This window comes from Saimiri boliviensis, chromosome 9 (assembly GCF_048565385.1).
Source record: "Saimiri boliviensis isolate mSaiBol1 chromosome 9, mSaiBol1.pri, whole genome shotgun sequence".
NCBI lineage: Eukaryota > Metazoa > Chordata > Mammalia > Primates > Cebidae > Saimiri > Saimiri boliviensis.
In genome coordinates, this window is record NC_133457.1 from 63,024,810 (window position 1) to 63,044,491 (window position 19,682).

Genomic DNA, 19,682 nt, shown 5'->3' on the forward strand with positions numbered 1-19,682 from the left:
AAGATGATCATTATTATTCAAGATTGAAAATACAGCATATCCTGATACATAGATCCCCAACTTTATAAAACTGTTAAATTGGTAAAAGATTATTTGTATACAGAATTATTTCCTGCTTAAAGTGAGTTAACTGGAGCAACTCTTTTGAATGAGAGGCTTCCCAAAAGCATTTAAAATGTGTTTTAAGAAAAGAACAATAATTGGTGCGTGACTCCCAAGTCACATGTACAGACTGCAGTTCCTGGGTGCCCCAGAAGGCCTTTGTGGTTTTTTTGGGCCCTTGGAACTATTTCCTGTGGAGTCCTCTACCTTCCCGTTTCTTCCAGGGTTTAGCCAAAGCTGGCGTCTGAGTGTGAGCTCCTTGCATGACAGGCAAGCTGAGGAGATGTGGGTGGGGACACCACATGACACCTTGCCTTTGGAGCCCCTCCTGCCCTGCCCCACAGGTAGAACTTTGAGTGCACTGGTTCTCTGCTGTCTGTCTCCATGACAGAAGCCAGGCTGCCCTTCTGCTCCACGGTCAACCTGTCCCAGTGGCTTGAGGTTCTGGCTCCTCCCCAGGCCACAGTTGTGTCAGTGCCTGTCTTCTCCCAAGTTCATTCTCTGTCCCTGCTCTGGCGCTGTTTTCAGTTACCTGGATCAGCTTTGAATCTGAGCCTGCAGCAAGGCTTCTGCCTGCGTCTGGCAGGGGTCTTAGATGTGCTCCCCTATACCCCTGCTGCTTTCTCCTGAAGCTTCATTTATAAGCCAGATATTTCCCTCTTCCCCATCTCCCCATCAGCTACCCTTTTTCAATGTTAAATGGTTTTTAACTCCGAAACAACTTCATTTAAGAGCAAAGAAAGAGTTAAAAGCAACTCATGTGAAGGATTTGAGGGTTGTGGTCAGGACTGGAAGATGCTTATGAAATGTAGATCAGATGCCTTCTGTGGAATGCCAGGCCTAGATTTGCTGTACACAATTAAACAGCTTTATTTATCCTCAACTCGTTGTGAACATGTCAATATCAATATCCAAATGGCTGGCTCTTACTGCTCGGAAACCACAGCACACAGCTTGCATGTGTTGATTACTGGCAAACTCCATCATTTCCCAGCATCCACCATGATCTGCAAGGAATTCTCAAGAGAGACCCTGGAAGTCTATATTTATGTGGCTGCCTGGGATGGAGCGGTATCTGGTTCAATGATAAAATCTTTGTCTGGGCTACATGGAATCATAGAATTTCAGTTCTGCCCAGTCCCTCTCAAGGCCCAGCCATTATCATAGAAAACTCTTAGAGTAAGTTGTGTTGTTTCTTCTACAGGACAGTTCGTCTGTCATCCAGTTCATGTCCCGCGCCAAGGTGAAGGTGGATCCTGCACTGAGGGTGGTGGAAATAGCTCATGGGAACCCAGAAGAGATGATGGTGAGTCAGCCACCCCAGGACAGCCCTCCTCAGAGGGCAACGGAAGCTGGGTGACTTGGAAACCTGGAGCTGGAATTTGAGGGTCAAGACAGTCTCAGAGCCAAGATGTTGGGTTTGTGGCAGACCTGAGACTTTGCCTGCCTTGGCTTCCAGGCCTTCCTGGAGAACGTCTATGGCTTGTTGTTGTGATAGTATCGTCCTTTAGGATGCCATCATTATGTGAACGTTTCCCGCTATGATTGTCCAAAGGGAAAATGGACTGGAAGTACCCTCCCTCAACAGGGTTTGGATTTCCACCGTGGAGCCAGGACTATTTATGGCTTTCTTAGACCTTTCCTAAGGCAGACAGCATCTGCCTTATCCATCATGTGACTCCAAAAACACATGGGTAAATCACTGTGTTTTTGGTTTGGTTTGGTTTTTAAGAGCCAGGGTCTCACTGTGTCACCCAGGCCGGAGTGCAGTGGTGCAGTCATAGCTCCCTGCAGCTTTGAATACCTGGCCTCAAGGGACCCGCTCACCCTGGCCTCCTGAGTAGCTAGGACTACAGGCATGCTACCATGCCTAATTTTTATTTTTATTTTTTGTCAAGATAGGGTCCCACGATGTTGCCCAGGCTGGTCAGTCTCAAACTCCTGGCTTCAAGCAATCCTCCCTGAAGTCTCCCAAAACACTGGGATTACAGGCCAACACTGGGTGTTTTTAAAACAAGTTGTTTGAATGACTTAAAGAGATTGCATCCAAATTACCAAGACCTAGGAACTTCTCTTTCACTCTCTCTTTACCGCCGTACCCCTTCTCCCCGTAAAGTGCAGTTAGCACCGGGCCTCAGAGGCGCGGGAGGACGTGGCAAACCACGAGGCTTAGGTGTGGAGGCGTGGGAGAGGCTGGACGGGAGCTGTGGCCTTGGACCTGTATTGCCTTTGATCGTTGTTCCTGCAGGAGCAGGGGACTTGGTGGGGGTCCATCCTGGGTTTGACGCCCACACTCGGATCCCAGGGGAGTAGAGGAGGAAACGGCAGCTGCTGCACTGCCTTTGCCAGGGAGCTATGCAGCGATGCTACCTTTCTGCAACCCTTCTGTGGAAGCTACCTTCTCTCAAAGGAGACTTACCCTCTCTCAGAAGAGTCAGTGTTGCTGTGACACAGTTACAAAGTGTTAAATTCGTAATGCTTATGTACTTAGAAATGATTGTTGACTTACTCTGTAATAACAGTAGAGACACCGCATGTCGAAATGTCAGAATGGGGATCAAACCAAAGACCACTCTTACAAGACCCTGGTTGGGAAGGGTTCGTATAGAAAATAAATGCTGGGCCAAGGCGGGCAGATCACCTGAGATCAGGAGTTCAAGACCAGCCTGGCCAACATGACAAAACCCTGTCTCTACTAAAAAATACAGAAATTAGCCAGGCGTGTTGGCAGGTGCCTGTAATCCCTGCTACTGAGGAACTGAGGCAGGAGAATCGCCTGAACCCGGGAGACAGAAGTTGCAGTGAGTCAAGATGGTGCCACTGCACTCCAGCCTGCACTCGCAACAGAGCGAGACTCCATCTCAAATAATAATAATAATAATAAAACAACAATAATGCTTAGAGACCTCAATAAAACTCCAGGCCTGACCCTGCTTTTGGTAAGAGATGAGAACATCAGTGAGTCTGGGGGGAATATGAATTCCTTCATGAATGAGAGGTTGGGCATTCCCGACTCAGTAAAGGGAACAAGTCTCCCATGCAGACTGTTACACTCAACCCACAAGAGAAGTTGTCCAGGCACTATTTTTGTCCCTCTGTTCGTTTGTTGGAGACAGGGTCTTACTTTGTCACCCAGGCTGGAGTGCGGTGGTGCAATCATGGGTCACTGCAGCCTCCACCTTACAGGCTCAGGCCAGGCACTGCTTTTAATAATAGAAACCAAATGGAGTGATGCTGGGTCATTTACTACTTAGGGTCAGTTTTTCTGGCAGGTCAAATGTTTGGAGTTGGCATTTCCCTTTTCTTCCTTGCCTTCTGGCCATTCACCTGCTACTTCACACCTCTACCTGAGAAGTGAAAGAGAAAAGTCGTTCCCTGCTCATTGTCATAGTTCTGGTTTAAAAGTTTTATAGAACGGAATACATGCCTACCATGAGAGGTTTAGAATGTTCTGGTAAACCAGAGTGTTAACAGGTAGAAACTAATGGAAATAACAGGTTTTCTACATGTGGAATCCCTTGTGTAGACGAAAATTAAAAAAAAAAAAAATCACTGGGCATCTAGCCCATTATAGGACTAAGCTGTGGGATCCAGGAAAACATTGCTTAACATCTCGTTGTTGGATTCGGAGTCATCTGTACTCCCCAGAATACCACTTCCATTAATTACTGGTCCATTTTGAGCACTATGGTGATATTTTCATTATCAAGAGTTTTTTGGAAGAGGCTGAGTTTTTTTTAGAATTCCCAAGAAAAAAAATTAACACCCATGGGACTCCCACAGCGCTCCCCTCCCCACTTTCCATGACTTTGCCTTTTCAGTCCGTGAGCCACGATGAAGTTCTACAATCTGTTGTTCTCAAGTTTCTTGGCAGACAAAAAAAAAGAAGTCTTTTCTGAGTAGGAAGGTTTGCCTTTTTAGAACAAACACGTTCTTTCCTGCGTGATTCTTCTGAATGCCTGGCCCTCTGTCAACCATCAGTCTGCAGGGGAATTTCCATAGAGGGTTGCCACCAAATTTAAGTCAGGCAAAATTTCAGAGGATTTTAGATTAGGCACCAAATGGTTACGGCCTTGGAAGGAACAGGAAATGTGCTTGCATTTGGTATCAAGCAAGGTGTGGGCGGGGAGGGAAACAATCAGATTTTTAACCACATAACATGAGCATGGTGGTAAATTTATCTGATTGAGAAATCAAACAATTTTCCTGTGATTCTTTTTTTTTTTACGGGAGGTTTTATTTTATTTTATTTTATTTTATTTTATTTTATTTTATTTTATTTTATTTTATTTTTTGAGACGGAGTCTCGCTCTGTTACCCAGCCTGGAGTGCAATGGCATGATCTCAGCTCACTACACCCTCTGCCTGCTGGGTTCAAGTGATTCTCCTGCCTCAGCCTCCTAAGTAGCTGGGATTACAGTCATGCACCACCACACCCAGATAATTTTTCTATTTTTAGTAGAGATGGGGTTTCACCATGTTAGTCAGGCTGGTTTTGAATTCCTGACCTCGTGATCTGCCCTCCTTGGCCTCCCAAAATGCTGGGATTACAGGCATGAGCCACTGCGCCCAGCCTACAGGAGTTTTAAAATGCATTTTATATTGAGTAGTTATTTTATGTTTTCTTAAAACAATTATTTTATTGCACAAAAAATAAACCAGCTAGTTTGTTCATATAACAAATCTATATTCAAAGCCATGCTTACAAATTTTCACTAGTCCATTTTTCGTTCTCAGCATTATTACAAATGCTTCATTCCATCGTCATGTTGAATTCTTCAGCATCTTCTATGTCATTTCCAGGGACACCGCTGGGAAGTAGTGTTGCATATCTTCCCTCAGAAGCACACTGATAACTCTGGTATACCCAGAGTTCACACCCTTTCCCTTCTCTGAGGTGTGCTACTTTTTGGCACGACAGAAAAAACACGCTACTGGGATTTGAAAAACTAAATTCTGGGCCTGAGTAGGTCAAAACTACAGAACCTCAGGTCTTACATTCTCCCCAGGTGCTCGTTTCTCCACTGCAAAACGTAATTCCTATTTGCTTGGTCCTATGTAGTCCTTTACTATTTCATTTATCTTCATGATAACCCTTAAATTTAAGTCAGGTAGCATTATGCTCATTTTATGGAATAAATTCAGTCTCAAAGAGGACAGTCTCCCAGACATCTCACAAGTAGTAATGTATTAGGCAGAGCTAAACTCACACACTCTCACTCAAGGTCCTAGTACCGGTACATGCCGTGCTAATGAGTTTGCTAAAATGGATGAAGCGGCAATGTCTCAGATCCCTTCCGCTGATCCTGTTCTCTGCTTCTACTTATTATTTTTCCTCTCTTCTCCCAACCAGCGTTAACATCCGAAAGTATATATAATCACCGAATATCATTTACCATGAATTTTTAATTTAATTACTTTAAAATTTTTTCTATTTCCGTGTTAAATCCAGAGAAATGTTACTTTTTGAAAAGTTTCTGCAGCTTCCTGCCTCTCTGAAGCTTTGGGACTTAACTATTTGTTTGTTAAAGCAGAAATTCTCAACATTTTGTAAATACCACTAATTACTTTTTATAACAGTAAAGGCAATTATTCCATACTTAAAAACAATTCAAAATAAAATAAATCCTCAATACTTCTTATTCCCTGGAGTAAGAATTGTAATGAGATTCTATTGATTTGTTGTTTTCTCCTGTGGGAAACACTGTTACTCTACCTTGCTATCAAGTCTCTTTCCCTAATAAGAAAATGTCAGTCTTCAGAGCCAGGAAAGCTTTTACTTTCACTGTCACATATGAAGAATGAACTAAACACCAAACTTAGAAAGTAAAACTTAAACGAGGAATTCAGGACATTTCCCAAAGGGTCATATCACCGATTTAAAAGTCGCTATGATATGGCTAAAATAACAAATTAACTCTTACTTATAATAAAGGTACAGATGTGCTGATGAGTCATGCTGACATGTACACATGAAATATGCCTAAACCAAATTAAAGGAAAACAAAGTACATTCTATGGCATCTTGAAAAGTCAGGGAGCTCAATAAATATTAAGAGTATGCGCTCTCACAACTAGCATTAAATGCTTAATTTAATGTAATTAACATAATGTGCCCAAAATGAGAACATATACAGGATGAGGGATGAGGAGTACTCGTAGGAAATTGTTGGGATTTTCTTCATTTTTACTGTCTTGCTTTCTTGCCCAGGAGGGAAGATTTTTGACTTCAAAAGTAACAAAATATTTAAGAAAGCAATTCAGATCTTCCTGTTCTAAATGGTATTCTTGCACTGTTTTCTCGGCAGTCCGTGTTTCTGGATAAAGTTTTTAATTATTGAGAAGTGTCAATGCTTCTATAATGAAAATTTTGCCTTTGGGAATGCTCTTAGTATTTATCCCATCGAAGTGACGACCTTTCAGCCATGTGACTTCCTTTGGCTCTTGACATGTTCCAGAAGCTTTTACCTGTGCGAAAGACACAGGGTCTTTGGAATCAGCAAACACGTCTTTTAGAAATGACAGCAGCTTGTTACCTTTACGAGCAAGCTCTCCCTTAATTTCTGGATAGAGACTAATCTGCTCTCGCAGGAGGCTGGAGGTAGAAAGGTGCCTGGGAGCAGGAGAGGGCTTCATCTTGCTGATTTCCCGTTCCCACCCAATTCTCTAGGTTGAAATTCCTGGCCCCACAAGTCATCACAGCCCCCATCTCCTCATAGCATGATGCCCTCAGGTTCGTGCCGCATGTGGGAACATGGGCGCAGGAAACCTCCAGGGTGCCCTGAGCATGCGCACATGTCCTGTGATTCTTTATATCTTTTATTTTTATGCTGTGGTACAAGTTATGCTTTGCAGAGCATTTGGGTGAATAACTAGAAATATGTCATAGATTCTTGAGGCTTTACCTGGTTCGCTAATGACCCTTCTCAGGGAGTCTAGGGCCAGCCACATCAGCCAGAGCTGCCTCTGTACAGACCCAAACCTGAGAATGCCAGGGGAGGCCTGTGTGACTACAGAATCAAAGTGCTGGCTGTGAGGTGCCCATTACATGTTGAATTTCATATTCAACCCAGCTCCACTTACCTTTCAGGGAGTAAGCAGGGGGTGAGAGGGGAAAAGTCAGAACGTGTTGATTGAGGCCCACAGAAACCATAAAGATGAAGAACAGGATAAACGTAGCTAATCATGCCCTGGAAAGCTGGCCGAGGAAAGAAAAGGAATTTATCTCCAGGAAGGCCTTCAGAAAGAAAACAAGTAGGCTCCTAGAGGTTCATCTCTCTTCATGCAGCCTAAAAAGGTATCAGATGACGCTGAGGGCTGAAGGTGCTTTCCCTGATCCCTGAATCGGTTCCTGAGGCCCCCAGAAGATGAAAGGTCCCCATCTTTTAAGGAGAGCTACCAACTCCTGAGGTCAGAAACTCCCCGAAGGCAAATCAAGACTTTATGGAATCAGCTCTGTTACTGCAAGACATCCCCTCAAACTCCTGTCTGTCTGTATGAGACATGTACACATGTTCTTGCTATTTTCTTGAAGTTTTCAAATAGCAGAATACATGATAAATACAGATGAGTCGGCAAGCTGCTGCCATGTGGAGTGTGCACCAAACTAAGGTCTTCAGTGCCAGCCAGAAAGACTAGCTCTGTCTCGCTTCGGCAGAATCAGAATGGACTCAAAGGCTATCCAGTGGTACTGCTCAGAATTGCGCTGGAAGGCTAGAGAACCAGACCAAAAATTGGAGGGATCCAGAAACCTGCGGGCTACAGGCTAGGTCCAGGCACAGGAAGGCTGGCATGGCGATCTGGACACTGGACACAGCTGTCCCTGGCTTCTCCACCTTGTGCTCTGGAATCAGACAGAACCCTTTCTACTTCTAGAGTCGCTGAGAAGGTTCAGTGATACCAGCATGGAGCTCCTAGAAGAAGGGCCGGTGCACAGCTGCTGCTCAGGCAGCATAGCACCTTGCAGTCCCGCCCACACGTGACTTCACAGCACTTCCGGCACTGCCCCACCAAAGATGCAAGCCTGGTATCTGAATCGGAGGGGCATCTTTCAACATGGCAAACAAGATTACTCCAAAAACCTGCCACTTACCATTCCTTTGCTGTACTGCGTCTAGAGGCAACGTTTACTGTCATGAAATAGACTGTGACTCATTATTTATCATTTACGTGACCAATTACAGTTACAGTCATGTTCCATATGACGATAGTGTCTTTCCCCCTTGGACCTCACATGATGCTGAGATGTAGGATGAAGAGGGTTGTTGAAGGGTCGTCACCAGCCTCATCCTGTGCTGTCCGTAATGGGTGGTGGGCAGTTCTTTCTTCTCACCCACCTCCCCGCATGTGAGAATTAAGCTCTGACCATCAAGAATTGAGAAAACTTTCGGTATAGTTTGCCAAACACACGAGGCATGTTTTCTAAAGGTCATCATTAGAAAATGATGGGGCGCAGGGCTCTCACACTCCTGTACCTGCTAGTCATTGGTTGGGGCTGCTCCAGAGGTGGTAACCCCACATACTTGTTTGATGAGCATTTATTCAGGGCTTGCTAAGAGCCAGGCGCTGTGCTAGGCACTGGGGACTCACTGGGGAACAAAGGAGACATGATCCCCGCCCTCCCAGGGCAGCCGTCAGCAAGGGGGCAAACTACGATTCTACTTCCAGTTGAGCTTGGTCCCCAGGGAGTAGCCTGCTTTAGATTGGGGGCCGAGGAATGTTTCTCCAAGGAAGCTGAGACTGGTAGGTGAGAAGGAATTCGCTTACTAAGCATGAGGAAGTGTCCCAGTTGGGGAGGAGAGCTGTATGGAACCCCAAACGGCTTGGCCTCTTCAAGGCACTGAAAGCCCAGGTAGCAGGAAGCTGGTGAGCAGGGAAGAGAACTACGGTGGACAGTGGACATAGGCAGAGTCCACACCAGGTGACACCACTGGGCAGTTACAAAAGAAACCCATTGAAAGCTTCTGTTTGGAGCGGGGAATGGCGCGATCCGATGGATGTTCTTTAAAAATCATAGGCCACTGTGTGGACAGGGAATTGTAGGGGCAAGGGTGGAAATAAGGAGCTGGTTAGAAGGCTGTGACTGTCACCTGGCAAGAGGTCAGGGTGCTGGAGGAGGTAGAGCAAGTGTCCAGTAGGTCTGTGTCAGTGAAGGTGCGGTGACTGGTGGCAGTCACACGTAAGGAATGCTTACCCTGCAGGGCGGGGAGGGGTCCAGTGTCATCTCGGTGCAAAGCCCCTTGCACGGCACATCCACAGGGGCACTCTGTTAATAGTGACTGTCATCGCATAAAGAAATGGCCAAGGAGAAGGTGAACCACGTGAAAAACGAGCCACCTTCTCCCCAAATCCTCAAGTCCTGGTCAGTTTACTCTAAATCAAAGTTTCCAGTCATGATTACCATCATCATCATCATCATCATCATCATTATTTTTAGGCAACAGAACCCATTTCTATTTTGAAATATGCTTTGGTTGACTCATGGGTGAAGTTCCTGGAACTCCCTCTTGATAGCTTCCAAGTCACCATTTTCCCTTGATGCCTTCCATAGCCCCTCACTGGACCCCTTGGTTCTAAAGAAGCCACTGCTATGGTAAGTGGTATTTTCAGAAGTTTTCCCAGTCCATCAGAGGCTTTCACTAGACGCTAGTTATACCCCCAGTAAGTATGAACAAGATGAAATTTTTATCCTTAAGCCTTCCACAGCCCCAAACAAGTCAGAACACCTACACATACATACACATACACACATGCACACATGCACACACACACGCACACATGCACGCACACACATGCACACACACGTGCACACACATGCACACACGCACGCACACACATATGCATACACGCACGCACACACATGCACACACGTGCACGCACACACATGCACACACGCATGCACACACCCCTGCAGCACTGTCTGCATATGTGCCCAAAGTGTCTGTAAGGAATTTCCTATGTGTACAAAGAAGATCAGGCATTCAAGATGAAGTCAGATGGTGTCTCAGGCTGGATTCCCAAGAGGCAGACCCTGAGATGAGGGCATCGTGTAAGGAGTTTCTTTAGGGAGGTGTTCCCAGTGGAACCCGGAAAGAAATGGAACAGAATAGGAAAGAGGAGAAGGGAAGCAAGGGTGAGATTTCAGGGACCGTCTTAGCCTCACCCTGATCCTGTGTGAACTCTGGAGCACAAATAACACCTCGGAGCTGGTCCTGCCTGGAAGCAGGCGAGCTGGGCTGTCACACTCCTGTACCTGCCAGTCATTGGTTGAGGCTGCCTCAGAGGTAGGAACCCCAAGGCACTTTAGCCTCTAAAAGTGAGGCAGGCCTCTAGAAGTGAAGGCATGCCAAACCTGGGGGCTGGGCAGTCCAAAGCAAGAGAGGGGGCCCAAGGGGATCTGGGCAGAGAACCGAGTCTTGGCCACAGACAGAAATGTTATCCACTCCAAGCTTGGGTGCTTCGCTCAGCACGCGTGTCCATATCCCATTAAGATGAATGACCTCGTGTGAGGTGTGCTTGAATCTGCTCACTTCCTGTGAGGTGCTGGGCATGTGCTATGATGACCTCCTGTCACTGTGGCATCAACCCTGTGAACTACACACTATGACTTCCATTTTCAGTTGAGGAAATGGAGGCTTTGGGAGTGGATGAGCCTGCCGGACACCCCGCAGCTGGTCAGTGGAAGAGCCAGGTCTGCCCACAGATCTGCCTGTTGGCGAGCCCTGAGTCTTCCTTGACCCTTTGCCCTCTGGCCTGTGCTGTCCTGTAGCCCAGAGCCCACACACGGAGCAGGTGGGAGGAATTGCAGTCCTGGGTGGTAGACAGCTGGCCCTCTGTCTTAGGAGTGACCCTTGGCTCTGATGGCCTCAGAAGCACATCACGTGCAGACTTACTTGGTGGTCAGTTGGCTTTGGAACTCTTCCATTGTGTCCTGGTCCTTAACCAGATGCACAGATGTTCAGTCAAGGGAATAAGGGCTCCTCAGGACACTCTCACTTGAGGTAAATGAGCTCCATCTCCTCCCTCTCTAAGGAGCTATGTAAGGATTATGGGGAGTAGTAGCTAGAACACCTCTCAGCACATAGTGCATACTCTACAAATGTGATCTATTACCAATAACAGGAATTAGCAGAGCCCAGCTCATTCCTCTGCAAATTCTAACAGAGCAGGAAACTTTGGAAATGTGGCACCTGGCAGGCATGGGGCACGTTTGACATCTCATTCATCACAGCACAGACTTACAGTGCCAATCTTGCCAAATGCACAGTTGGTTTTCTGTTCCTTTATGTCATCTCCATAAATCTCCCTGTGCCCCTGAACTGGCTTGCTTTCTGAGGTTGAGTTCTGACGGCCATCTGAGGCATGGTTCTGCTGAAAACATTTCTTCCAGCTTCCACCGCCCTGTCTTCCCCCTCCCCTGCCACCTCCACTGGCTGTTAGATGCAGGTGGAAATGTCATGTCACTATCCCAAATGTTCTTCTCTTTCCACTTCTTACTGTATGGAAATCCCTTCCTTCTGTTGAGACAAGTGTGTGACGTTGACCGCAGAGAGCAGCTTGCCCTTGTCATCGGCCTTCTGCTGGCCTAGGTGTGGAGTTGAGCCTCCTCTTGGGTGGTATTGAGCTGTCCCTCGCCACTGGAAGCCATCCATCCATCAGAGGCCTGGGCAAGATGTACCTCCATTGTGGTCATATTCCCAGGCCTTGTGGAGACATGGGCATTGCCAGCTGTTATATTAGGCGTATTTGCATTGTTTAGAACATAAAAGTTTTTCCAGAAACACAGAGGTAAATCAAATAGTGTGGTTTGGGTTCACCCACTGCCTCAGACTGGAAGCTGGCCTCTGGCCACTCCCTGGCAGCAGCTTGCCAACCTCAGGTGCATTAAACTCCACAGCAGTAGGCAGGGTGCCAGTGTCTGGACCTGCAGCAAAGGCCTATTTGCCCTCCTCAAAGTCTGACTTCAGACAGATCCTTACGCTCCTCATTTTCATCTGGTTTGCTGGTCAGCATCCAGTGCATGAGCCCTCCAGCCAGGGTCCACACCAGGCTATCAGCCATCCCTTCACTGGCCAGAGCTCCTGCCTTCCTCAGCTCAGCCTGCTACCACCCTCAACAGCCACTTCCTCAAAACCAGCAGCCTTCCCCTCCTCAGTCAATTTCCTCCTTTCACGCCACCTCCTTTCTTATTGAAAGCCTGGATCTAGCCTGGTGAAACCGTTTCCCCTGCAGCCCTCTCACTGGGGCTGTTTGTACCTTGTACTTCCACGTGCAGTTATGTCTTCCAATCTAGATTCATTTTGCAGCATACTTTGCAAAATGCAAATCCCATCACTCCCCTGCTCCAAACCACCAGTGGCCTTCCATTCCTCTTATGGTAAAGCATGGAGATCTTACTGTGGCCTCCATCTCCTGCCTCTCCCGCACATCGTGAACATCTTCCTGTGGCTGCTTGTTCATTCTGTTTGCTCCAGTCCACTGGCCGATGGCAGTTGCTCACCCTTGCCAAGTTCACTCATGCCAAAGGGTTCATTTCTGCTTGTCCTTTCACCTTCAGTTCAAGTGGCTCCTCAGGGAACTCTGTTCACTCCCATGCTTCTATCATGAGGATCTTTTATCCTCATGAGCCTCTCCTTGTAGCACTTCCCACAGTTATAATTTAGCATTTATTTGCCTAATTGGCTGGTAGTCTCTGAAAGCTGGAAGTTCTGTGAGTGCAAAGACTGCCTGTTTTATTCATCAATGAATTTCCACAATGTCTAGCACATAGGAGACACTATAGACACATTTGTTGGATGGATGGATGGATAGATGGATGGATGGATGGATGGATGGATGGATGGATGGATGGATGGACGAACGGACGAACGGACGGACAGACATACGGACTGAGTGGATGGACAGATTGATTGACAGATGGATAGGTGGGTGGATGGGCAGATGGATGGATGGATGGCCAGGACTCCCCCAAAAGATTTAACATTTGCAAATATATTTTTGAAGGAGAAAGAAAATCACATTCAGAGACTCCAGCTTCAAATCCTACCATCTCTTTTGTTGCAGACTGAGTCATGCTCATAATTCATCTGATTTTTTAGCAGAAAGGATGTTGAATGTATATTCATGAATCATATAATGAATCACTGCCTTGGTTCAGGTGACAGGAGTGCATGCATTCACGTCCTTATTGTATACAAATTCAGTTTACTGGAGTCCATAGACAGGAAGATTCATCATTACCTCAGAGAATGAGAAGGACCTAGAACTGCGGCTGTGGAATATACAGCTGTAGTTGTAAAACTCCATTTTGTTGGAGCCGTGGGTTCCCTTGAGTTAGTTCAGGGGCTGCTGAGGCCAGGATAGGAAGAAACAGGGCTTAGAAAGGAGGCTGGGCCAGGTACATGGCTCACACATGTAATCCCAAAACGTTGGGACGCTGAGGCAGGCAGATAACTTCAGCCCAGAAGTTCGAGACCAGCCTGGGCAACCTGGCAAAATCATGTCTCTACAATAATAATTATTATTATCATTACTCTTAGTTGGGTATGGTGTGTGTGCCTGTAGTCCCAGCTTCTTGGGTGGCTGAGGTGGGAGAACCACTTGAGCCCAGAAGGTTTAGTCTATAATAAGCCAAGATTGTGCCGCTTCACTCCAGTCTAAGAACAGAGTGAGACCCTGTCTCCAAAAAATAAAAACAAATGGGGGCTGAGTAGGCTGGATTCTAGCTGCCCACCTGAGTAGCTTTTATACATTGGATGCCACAGTAGGTTTAAAATTACTATGTTTCCAAGATCTCAGCGAATGATTAATTCTGCTGAAGATGGGGGAGTAAGGCAGGCTTCTTGGGAAGGAGATATTGGAGCAGTCTCTCCTTAAAAAAAAAAAAATTGGTTTTACTTGCCTTTAAAATGCTCAGTTAAAAAAATAGTAAAAAGTAGAAAAGAAATAACATTCTTAATATTAAAACACACCTATTTAAAGAGTTTCTACTGTATTTCTGCAAAGCTGAAATCTTCTATATATTAGATAATCTTCTGATTTTTTTTTAATTGTTTTGAGATAGAGTCTTGCTCTGTCGCTCAGACTGGAGTGCAGTGGCGCGATCTCAGCTTGCTGCAGCCTTTACCTCCTAGATTCAAGTGATTTTCTGCCTCAGCCTCCCAAAACGTTGGGATTACAGGCATGCACCACCACACCAGGCTAATTTTTGTGTGAGATGGGGTTTCGCCATGTTGGTCAGGCTGGCTTGAACTCCTGGCCTCAAGTGATCCACCTGCCTCATCCTCCCAAAGTGGTGGGATCACAGGCACGAGCAACCTCACATCACTTTATTTTATTTTTAATTTGTTTGTGTTGTATTTTATTTAGACAGGATCTTGCTTTGTCACCCAGGCTGGAGTACAGTGGCACAGTCACGGCTCACTGCAGCCTTGATATCCTGTGTTCATATGATCCTCCAGCCTCAGCCTCCCAAGTAGCTGAATGACAGATGCATGCCACCAGGCCCAGCTAATTTCTGTGTTTTTGTAGAGACAAGGTCTTCCTGTGTTACCAAGAGTGGTCTTGAACTCCTAGGCTCAAGCAACCCTCCCACCTTGGCCTCCCAAAGTGCTGGGATTATAAGCATGAGCCAGCATCTTCTGATTTTTTAACTTAGCATAATAAGCTTATCATTTCCCCCATATTATTACTATGTTTTCAAAAGTATCTATAATTTGGAAATCAGGCAAAAGGATGATTGCATATCCTGTCAGTGTCAGACTGGAGCTTGCCCTCGCCCCTTTCTACTCTAAGTATGGTCCACGGAGCAGATTATTTGCAATCTAGGCTCTCAGGCCCCACTCTAGACTCTAATCCAGAATCTGCCTTTTAACAGAGTTCCTCATGTGATTCTTACACACAGTAAAATTTGAGAAGCACCGATCTGCAGGCCTGCCTAACCCTCCAGAGCCCAAATTCTGTGAGGTTACATATTAACTTACGGAAGGCTAAGTTATCAATGATTCTTGCCAGTAAAGATAAAAATGATTTCTGTTTGACTGAAAATATAATCCCAAAGGTTAGAGTTTATCACCTTGTAGGGTATTAGCCAGGTTCGTATTTGATTTAGTAGTCTGATTTCAGTGGTTATTTTTCCTGTGACTGCACATTTTTTTCTGGTCTTTTTAAAACTAGCTTTACCATCCAGCTGACTTCCTCAATAATAAATTAATCTTTGCCATATATTCACTGTATATTTATATAAGAATTATGTTTTTAACTTTTTGAAAATTATGCTTTGACAGCCAGCTTGACTGTCATCATTGTTGATAGTTCTATGATATTCTATTTCGTGATTGACCATAATTTACTTACCCACTGCCCGTAGGTTAGACACCTAGGATATTGCTAATTCAGTGCCAATATAAATAATTCTGCAGTGAACATTATTGAGCATCAAACTTTTTCTGTATTTTATACTTCTTTCCTTTGAGTAAGTTTTCAAGTACAGAATGAATGGATCAAAGGGTATGAACGTTTTCTTTCTTTCCTTCCTTCCTTCCTTCCTTCCTTCTTTCTTTCTTTTTTTGAGACAGTCTTGCTCTGTCACCCAGGCTGGAGTGCAGTGGCGCCATCTTGGCTCACTGCAACCTCTGCCTCCTGAGTTCAAGTGGTTCTCCTGTCTCAGCCTCCCAAGTAGCTGGGACCCCTGATGTTATGCCATCACACCTGGCTGATTTTTGTATTTTTAATAGAGGCGGGATTTCACCATGTTGGCCAGGCTGATGAAGTATGAACATTTTTAGATGAACAGTAATGAGCTTGTCAGACGGACAAGGTTGGAAGGGCATTCCAGGAGGCAAGAGCAGCCTGCAGAGAGGCTGGGACCACCGGCCTCACAGGCAAGAGACCCCTAACCGGCTAGAATGTAAATATGTGTCCTGGAAGCAGCTGGAAAGGTAGGAAGGAGACAAGAATGTGAAGGGCCTGGTGTCCTGATTTAGATGCTCAGCCTAAAAGAAAGCCGTGGACCCTGTAAACCGAGAAGTGACACAGTGAGACCTGAGCTTTGGGAAGACAACTCTAACAGCAGGGAGGCCTCTCCAAGTCTCCTGCAACAGTGCTAGTGAGAGAAGACGAGCTGTGAGCCAGGAAGTACCTGGGATGGAAAGAAGAGGATGGAGAGAAGAGACGTTTAGAAAGGTGTAGCGCTTAACCAGTCTCACCCGGCTCATTGGTGGTGGAGACGGGACCTGATCATTGGTGCTTCTTGACTCTCTGTGTCATCCAGGCTGCTGTTCCTTCCTTGGGGTTTTGTTTTTTAATCTAAGATGTGACTTGTTAGAGCTGCAGGATGCTCAGATCATCACTCAGATGAGTTTATGGGAGCTGCGATGTGAGAGAGCAGGCTGAGGCTCTGCCAGAGCGCGGAGCACGCGTCCAAGGGGATGAGTGGCAAGCCTCAAAGTGAGACGAGATAAAGCCCACATTCCGGGGAAGTGACTGGGCATTCTTGTGGAATTTTCCAGACTAAACTGTAGCTGCTACTTTAACCTCTGTGTCCACAAAAACCAGACCTCCACCATGGCTTTGCTGGTATACAGATTTCAGTGTCCCTAACAAGCCATCTGGGTTAGCACAGAGGGTGGGCTTTGCAGCTAACCCCACTGAGCTCAGCGTCTCAGTCTGCTTCGTAGTCAGCAGTAAGGTTTCGCAGACACTTCTCACACCCAGGTGCTTTCACGGAACGGCCACGTTTTCCCTATCAGACCCCCATTTCACAGAAGAAGAGAAAGCAGTATCGTGGTTGCCTACGGTTGCACCAGGACCAGGATTGAAGCCAGCACTCCTCCCTCTCCAACTTTCCTAACGGTTCCTCACAGTTCATCTGTACAAGACACCGTGAGAGATTCCAAATGGAAGAGGTGATTTGGTCCACAGCAAAACCCAAAGACATGAATCTGACTGCCTTTAAAGATGGGAACGGCTCATCTGAACTAGACAGAAAATAGTGGATTTAGGATGACAGACGTCAGAGCCCACTTCTGTCCCACTACCTCCCACCTATCAGTGTTCTTCCCTGAGGATTGCCTGTTGTCTGAAAATTGCTCTTTTTAATAGCCCCAAGCTGGAAACAACCTCCTTGCCTATCAATAGCAATATCAATTCATGCCCAGTTGATAGCATGAGTAAGTAGTGGCGTGTCCACACAGGGGAATACTGTACAGCAGTGACAGTGGACATGCCACAGCCTGGTGCAGTTTCCCAAACATAACAGTGAGAGAAAGAAACCAGGTACATGCCTGTAATCCCAGCACTTTGGGAGGCCAAAGCAGGTGGATCACCTGAGGTCAGGAGTTCAAGACCAACCACCAACTTGGTGAAACCCCATCTGTACTAAAAATACAAAAATCAGCCGAGTGTGGTGGGACACACCTGTAATCCCAGCTACTTGGGAGGCTGAGACAAGAGAATTGCTTGAACCCAGGAGGCGGAGTTTGCAGTGAGTTGAGATTGCGCCAGTGCACTCCAACCTGGGCAACAGAGCAAGACTCCATCAAAAAAAAAAAAAAAGAAAAGAAACCAGGTACAGTAATTCATACAGTGTCATTCCATTTATGTCGAGGACCAAAAAAAGCAGGTGATGCTAATCTAAGCTGTTAGACATCCTTGGTGGGGGTGGGGACTGGAAAGAAGTGGGAAGGGAGCTTCTAGAGAGCTGGTCACCTTCCATTTCTTGGTCTAGGTTGCTTGATACACACATGCATTTAGCATTTGGTATGTGAAAATTCAGTGAGCTATACACTTAGGATACTTTATGTATATTCAACTTCAATAAGTAATTTTAAAAAAGTAAAAAGAGGCCAGGCACGGTGGCTCATGCCTGTAATCCCAGCACTCTGGGAGGCCAAAGCAGGTAGATCACGAGGTCAAGAGATCGAGACCATCCTGACCAACATGGTGAAACCCCATCTTTACTAAAAAATACAAAACATTAGCTGGGCGTGGTGGTGTGTGCCTGTAGTCCCAGCTACTGGGGAGGCTGAGGCGGAAGAGCACTTGAACCAGGAGGCCGAGGTTGCAGTGAGCTGGGATGGTGCCACTGCACTCCAGCCTGGTGTCAAAGTGAGACTCCATCTCAAAAAAAAAAGTAAAAAGAGCTGGGAGTAGTGACTCACGCCTGTAATCCCAGCACTTTGGGAGGCTGAGACAGGAGAATCTCTTGAACCCAGGAAGCATAGGTTGCAGTGAGCCAAGATTGCGCCATTGCAGTTCAGCCTGGGCGACAGAACAAGACTCTGCTTCAAAATCAAGCGAAAAGGAAACGTTTTCACTGTTGCGCTGTCTCCTAGGTGGTCTTCGAGGCCCTGCACAATCTGGAGCCCCGTGGCTACGTCGTGGGGTGGATCATCGCCATCAGCTTGTTGGTGGGAATCCTCATCTTCCTGCTGCTGGCCGTGCTGCTCTGGAAGGTGAGTCCGGCGGTTGCAGGCCACCCTGCAGTCCCCACCCATGGATACCCAGCTCTCCCACTTCTCCGGGGAGGTAGAAGTATCCTGTTAGAGCTTCCTTCATGGCATGGCTACAGCGAAGGACAGTGACCCTTCAGGCAGGGAGTGGAATCCTGGCTCCCCTTGAGGCCGTTCACAACTGAGGATTTGGACCACTTCAGAGAGAGGGCGAAAGTCTCCGTTCTCTCTTCTCCTACCTTTCCTTAGAGTCCTACTGTAGGATGGTGAGAACCTAACTCCATAACAGAAGCCTGAGGAGTAACTCCCAAGAGGGGGTGATTTACCATTTGCTTGAAGAAAGATCAGAGAAGAACTATAGAGCAATTCCTCCTTCTTTTCTTCTATGCAATATGAGGATGATTTCTGCCCAGAAACCCTGAGTCACTGAGACGGGCTACCGTCCGGAGTCGCTCCATCCTAACTTCTCCAGACCTCGTGGGGTTCACTTGGAGGTGGCCCAGGGCGTAGACCTGTCCTGCCTCGAGCATCACTCTCTCAAGGAGTAAGGGTGTCCTCATCCCCGTGTCGAGGATGGGGTTTTTGCCACACTCTCCCTTAGAGACCTGGAGTCCTTTTCCTTCAGATCCTCTCTGTCCATCAGTGACGGTATCGGAGGCTTTGACTGAGAACATCTGTCTCTCCCTTGCCTCCACTCTGTCCCCAGCTCTAAAATAGCACCAGGGACCATAAGTGTGACCTCCTGACACCAAAGTCCATACTTCTCTAGAAGTCCAGGTTTGGGATGTAGCTGGAAACAGTCTCATAGAGTATTAGAGATGGATATTTTAAAATCATTTCTTTGGGATTACAAAATAGTATGTATTTATTGACCAAACATGCTAACATACCAATTACCAAAAGAAGTTGCAGAACACCAGGAGTCCACGCCCCAGAAATAACCGTGGTGAGCATAGCGTGGTTGCTCTTTGACCTTTTTCTCTGCATGTATAGATAGAGACCAAGCGTTCTTGTAGCATCAACTTATTTTTGAATAGCGTAGTAGTTAATTTTGCAGTAATATACTCAATATATTTTCAGGTGAAGTGCCTCTAAATTTAAAAGCAGTGGGTTCCCTTTTTTTAAAGTATG

The 19,682-nt window shown here is 46.3% G+C and overlaps 1 protein-coding gene and 1 pseudogene across 2 annotated transcripts in view; one reads left to right on the plus strand and one right to left on the minus strand.

The window, feature by feature from the left end:
- Nucleotides 1-19,682, plus strand: part of ITGA9 (integrin subunit alpha 9) — a 372,517-nt gene that overhangs the window by 334,262 nt on the left and 18,573 nt on the right. For both annotated transcript variants that reach the window (XM_074406027.1, XM_039462008.2), the window contains exons 26-27: nt 1,307-1,408; nt 18,435-18,554. In XM_074406027.1, the coding sequence (XP_074262128.1) occupies nt 1,307-1,408; nt 18,435-18,554 (222 nt within the window). The remainder of the gene's footprint in view (nt 1-1,306; nt 1,409-18,434; nt 18,555-19,682) is intronic.
- Nucleotides 6,183-6,811, minus strand: LOC104651841 (NADH dehydrogenase [ubiquinone] 1 alpha subcomplex assembly factor 4 pseudogene; annotated as a pseudogene).